We start from the raw sequence: 6,315 nt of genomic DNA on the forward strand, positions 1-6,315 counted from the left end.
TCGGATTACTTTTAAGCAAGTTCGGAAGTATAAAATAAGATTATTTAAGGGTAATAAGTCTTATTTTAGGTATATAAAAAAGAAATTAGATTAACTAATAGAGGAGGATCCTAAATATTTTATTATTTCGGACTCTAAATAGAATTTTTCTATTATTTTTAGTACTTAGGAAACAAGTATAAATAAATAGGAAGTCAGATATAATATAGCAGGCCATACTTATTAAAAATTATATTATTTTAGCGGTTTTAAGATTTAGGTTATATAGTAAAGGCTATAGCCTTTTATATATAACTTATAGAAATTATATAAGAAAGCTAGTTTTTCTATAGACTTAAAGAATAATTCTTTATAAGTATTTAATTAATTGAGCTTTTATATACTATATACTATTTATACTTTACTATTTATACTTTTAATTTATTATTTTACTATTAAGTTACGTTTTGTACTCTAGTATACTTTATATAAGTTTTTATCTTATTATAGTTTCCCTTCTATAGTACCCTAGTAAATATATAAAATATATAAACCAAATATTATATAGAAACTAAGAAATATATAAATACCAAGTATATAAGAGCCCTACTATATCCTTCTATAAATATAGTAGCCCTATAATATATAATAAAAATTAATATTATATAATAATATTAAGGGACTTAGTAAGCTCTAAGGCTAGTAGATTTCTATTAGTCTTACGAATATGCCTTAAAAATTAGTAAGCTTCCTAAGGCTAGTTAATTTCTACTAGTTATATAAATATGCCTTAAAATTTAGCGAGCTCCTAAGGCTAGTAGATTTCTACTAGTTTTATAAAAGCTCCCACAAGTTTAAAGAAATATCTATAAGACTAGCAGAAATCTACTAGCCTTGGGAAGCTCTCCAGGTTTAAAGGGCATTTATAAAACTAGTAGAAATCTACTAGTAAGCCTCTAGGAAAAGGAAAATATTATCTAATATTAGTTCTCTAAATACTAAGGTAAGGCAAGTAATTATATAATTACTGCCTTGCTTATAAAGGAAATCATATATCTAACTTTAGAAAAGCTAATTAAGATATATAGAAAAAAACATTATATTATTTTCTTTAAAACGTAATTAGCTATATATATATCTGGCAGAATACTATTTTTGACTAATAAGTATTTGCTATTTGCTTCTTATTACTACTATATTAAGTATATACCTATAATACTAGCTAAAGAAAAGATCTTACCTGGAAATTAAAAAATAGAACCGCTTATCTATTTTCCTTTCCTCGAAAGTAATAAGCGGACTATTCCCTTATCTTTCGAAAATACACAGGTCGCAAATCCGTATTAAGAATATACTTTCTATTTTTAACTTCTCCTAGCTACCGAATCCTAACTTTTAGTATTTTAAATATATTTATTCTATATATTCTATTATAGATTTTCCGGTATTAGATATATAAGCTTAGACTATTTAAAGAACTATATGCCTTATTCTCTTAATATTTAAAGAATAATCTCTTATATTATAGCTATTAAGCTACCTAAAAGAAGAAGTAAAAGGTTAAGCAGGCGGAAGTCTACCTTAATTAATAAGGCCTATAACCTGGTAGAGTTCTGTAATATTAATATAGCCCTTATTATCCGTAACCGTCGGACTAGTTATTACTTTATGTATAATTCTATTAATCTCAAGTCCTGGCCGCCGTCCAAAGAGCAAATCGTAAATTACTAGCCCTAGTTTTGAAGGTTATAAAGGGCGCAACTAACGGGGAGTTAGTAACTATTATATCCGGTACCGGTAAACCTGCTTCCGTATAATATAGAAGCAGGGCATAGAAATCTCAAGTATTATACTAGACTAGAGCGGGTAGAGTAAAAGGTCAGGGCGGAAGAGGGGCAGTAGATAGAGATTATAATAACGGAGCTAATATTTGTAAATTACAGTCAGATAATTAAAGGACGGAATCAAGTATAATAATTAAATAAATACCCTCAAAATATATTATATTAATTATTATAAATAGTATTATATAAATACAAGATGCTATAGAGACGAGATGACTTCAAAGTACCCCAAAAGTAAGATGTATCCGATATAACCTAATATTGCTCCGATATTACGGATGAGATTGCCTGGCTCAGGCAGGTATTGAGAATTCTTTCTCGGGCTCGCCCTCGTACTACTATATCTCGGGCGGAGGTCACCCAACTTACCACAAGTCGGTACACGCATCACAAACTCGATATTGATATCTCTAGCTTCGATGAACAGCTTGATAAATAGTCGACCGACCTCCAAAGATCTTCTTATTCCGACGGATCTCTCCAAATTGCAGACATGGTCCTGCTCTCTGCTACTCTCCAGACGAGAGCCCTCCGTCGGGCACTGTTATGGCTGCTCTGATTGACATTAGGCTAAAGCAATGCACCCTTGAGAATCAGATATCATAAGCTACTCTTCTTCCATCAACTGGCATTCAAGCTCATTAATCCGAAGGTATACTATCGGACAAGGCCTACTCGCTACGCAGGAATATATCTTGGAGAGTACGAAGAATTCCAATGGGCCAGCCCCCGAAGACAAAGATCTGGAAAATACGGAACTCTCCTTTCAAAACTTGAGCGTCTCGCCACATACTAGTCTGCTAGTCAAAGCTACCCCATCCGCAGGGACTTCTTTAATAATATCTATAGCAAGCGAGGATATAGGTGGCGTAGTGCAAAAGTTTGCAGACTCTGGCAAAGAAGACATATACGTCCCATAGGAGAAAGAGGTCCCTAAGAAAAAGGTGGTACGGAAGAATGTAATCAGAAAGTCAAAGAAGCAGGAATATAGCATTACTAGTATTCCACTAATAGAGAAGGGGTTAGGAGATATTTAATAAGACTGTTATAAGTTCTGCTAATGAATTTGTTTCTAAATATAAGACATTAATCAAATCCCACTATACCAGGGCATAATCTCTATCCAGAATAAAACAAGAGATATTTGAAACATATTAACGCCGGCCGCTTTAACTTATAGTTCTCTTTAAAAATGCATTCCTACCTAAAAGCCTAGTTTTCTTTGAGCTTATTATAATTAATATCATATTTCGGGCCGCCCTACTTTAAAAGATAGTAGCTAGTACTCTGAATTTGAGTCGTATTAAAGTTATAAATATTTCTTGCTTAAACGCCTAAACGGGCCTTGGTTTAATAATCATTATCGCCTTTAGGTTCTGGTTCCGAGTCAGAGATAACTATAAACTCGAGAGGCTAGGCAGAAATTAATAGAGATAACTTTCCAGCCAATGCTCAAACTAGCTTTCTAGGGCATTAGCTCTATACTCCCCCTCTTATATCTTGTACCTGCATTCTCTTTAAGATATTACGAGATCTCGGAATATAAGTTACGGATCCAGTCCTTAAGCACTTCCTTTATCCCTGTTTCCCAGCAGTCCTAGTAGCTATTAATACCCTATCTTGCACACCCGTAATACCCTATATACTCTAAATACTATAGCTACCTTTCTTTCCGGAAGAAGTAGTACTTTGGATATCGGGAGTATCAAGATATGCGTCCACCGAGAAAGGTTCGTCTCGCAAGACTTGGGCTATATTCGTACGATTTGGGGCTCGAGATTTTTCGAGGGAAAGTAGTTAAGACGGAGCTATAAAATAAGGGCAATACTGGCCAGTAATTACAGTTAGTAGCTTTGGGGTTCCGGTTATATCGGGCTTTAATTATATATTTGTATTGCCTCCCTAGACAGGACGGATACTATTTTCGTTATTAATAATATCCGTCTCCTAATATCCAAATCTATTTGCCTTAGCAAGTAGCTTTACTAGTTAACTTATACTAATTATTTGGAGTCGCACCTCAATAGCGAGATCAAGAAACTGCTCGCTTATAGACTCGAGTATTTCCTTGCTATAAGACTCGAGAATTATATATATGAGAGGTAAGCCGGTTGCAGCCTTCCCGATTAAGGAAGCAGTAATAGTATTACTAGTTATATGGGAGCTCGAGTAGGGGGTAATAGAGCTCGGTATAGAAAATATTATAATATATATTAGGGTAAAGTAGGATTACTCATATGAAAGTATTATCCGCGGCATAAAAGAGCTCGGGAAATATATATATAAAGATAAGCAGAATAGCTATATTTACTTACTTTAAAGCGTTAATATAATATATATATAGACTATATTTGCTTCGTAAATAATTATTCTTGAAAGATGCGCCAGAGATAGCTATCTCTATTCCAGGCTAAGCGAGATACAAGAATTATTATCTATCTAGGGCTCTTAGTAATTATATAATAAGTAATATTTTATTTTAAATAGATTTAAACGGACTATCTCTTATATTGCAATATATATAAGTGGTATTAGGCTGGGATTAACCATTATTAAGTCTATTATAATGATTTTGCGAAATAGGCTTTTCAGGTACCCCACAACCCAAGCCTACTTAATCGGCTATTACCGATTCACGCAGGAGTAGCTATCCGCCAAGGGAAATCGCTATATAGAGGAAGATCGCCCTATCCTCCGCTATTTGAAAGATATAGTATTTACTTTACTATAGAGACTTCTTAAACTTGAGGGAGAATAACGAGGTTTAATTTCAAATAATAGTTCTAATAGAGATATAGCTACTCCCCAATAGAGATTATTATAAATATAATAAACAATCTTTAGGACAGGTATCCAGTAAGTCTAAATTCTCCTGAACCACTTCACTATTACGAAGGCTAATATCGTCCGGATTATATACGTTATCGAGAGCGGTAGAAGCTAGAGCTAGAGGGTTCTCGGCGGTAGCCATAATTATGAAGGCGCCAATAAAAGCGGTAAATTATTCTTGGGTATATAGGAAGGGCAGTACTACTAGTGTGGTAATGTGTGGTTCGCATGGAGGAGGTGGTGGTCGTGGAGGAGGTGATTAGTAAATGGTGGGTACGGGATGGCGACTTGGGAAGACCTGGAAGGGCAGAGAGTGCGATAAAAAGCAATAAAGTGAATAATATAATTAGGAAGGGGAGAATAGTACTTATGAATAATAGCGCCATAATATTTAAGATGTAAAAATAAGTAATAATAAACCGAGATCTATATAATACGCACGGTGAATTAATACAGGGTACTCCAAATCATAAAATATTAATTATTAAATAACCATATCCTAGCCAATTAGCTTTCTATAATAATCGTAATCCTTGCCTATCTATATTGAAGATACACGGAAGCTGCGCCTGCCTTCCCCGGCCCCTGTGGCCAGTTTTCACTTTATAAGCGACATCCCTGCGAAGCGAAAATCCCGTAGTACAACTGGAACTTCGACAAAATTACAAATATCTCAACGCCACATAATAGTATTTTGTTTCATACTTGCCTCACCCTAGTTTGACGTATTTTAATTCTAAGATAGGTATTTAAATTTCGCGAGAGCTTATATAAAGGCTCATTAACTTAATTATGTATTTAGGTTTCAAAACATTATAATATCTACAAATGGAAAGGAACTACGACCGTGCTAACTTTCGTATAGAGTAAGTTCCTAACGTGGAAACTTATTTTATATCGGTTTATATAAAGCATCAGAGGCGGAGTTCTTCCGCAGTTGTGGTGGCAGGTCTGTGCTAGCGCCATTATCTAAGTGGCTGAGGGTAATCGCCACACCTGCTTCCAACCTCTCTTAAAAGGACTCGATATGATTATTATCTCCTCTTAATGTTTTAACGAAAGGCAAGAGACTTCGGATAAGGCTCGCGCGGTGGTTGTAAAGCTTATTAAGGAACTGAAAACTAGTAGGCATTAAAGAAGTATAATTAATAAAGTTAAGTATAAGCCTTCTGTTTAAGAAAAGCTATCTACTTATATAGTCCCTTGTGCCTAGGAGTCCTATGGATTCCTGCCTGCCCAATGAAGTCCGTCGGTATTCTTTGGACTCCATCACGTGACTGACCGTCCCGTGATCTCCGTTAATGGTTCTCTGTGCAGTCCTGCCTGCCGAGCCTCAGGCCATTGATTGTCGTGTATTCGTAACATAATTATGAATATATTATAAGCTAGCTTATAAAACTACGAACGAAGTAGCAAACGACTTCGAATCAGGCTTAATTAGAGGAGAGTACGGAGTCTATCGCCGCCGAAGCCTCTTAGTGTACAAGGTCCAGTAAGTACCGGTATAGCATATAAGGAGAACCCTGCTAACCACAATGTACGCCGCGAACACATTTCTTGCAGTATGCCATGCTTTTTGGGCTGATTTCAGTATGCCAATAAGGAATACTACCAGGAGTGTAATGCAAAGTCCGGCGCTAATACACCACATAGTAAGGACCTG

General features: G+C 35.2%; 1 protein-coding gene across 1 annotated transcript; it reads left to right on the forward strand.

The window, feature by feature from the left end:
• Positions 1-1,521: 1,521 nt before the first annotated feature.
• Positions 1,522-1,710, forward strand: K444DRAFT_519640 (uncharacterized protein; the record flags this gene model as incomplete). Its single annotated transcript, XM_024873971.1, has 1 exon — positions 1,522-1,710. A coding segment is annotated over one exon (189 nt), but the record flags the coding sequence as incomplete, so codon positions are not given.
• Between the last annotated feature and the right edge of the window lie 4,605 nt (positions 1,711-6,315).

Source organism: Hyaloscypha bicolor, assembly GCF_002865645.1.
Source record: "Hyaloscypha bicolor E unplaced genomic scaffold K444scaffold_17, whole genome shotgun sequence".
NCBI classification, from domain to species: domain Eukaryota; kingdom Fungi; phylum Ascomycota; class Leotiomycetes; order Helotiales; family Hyaloscyphaceae; genus Hyaloscypha; species Hyaloscypha bicolor.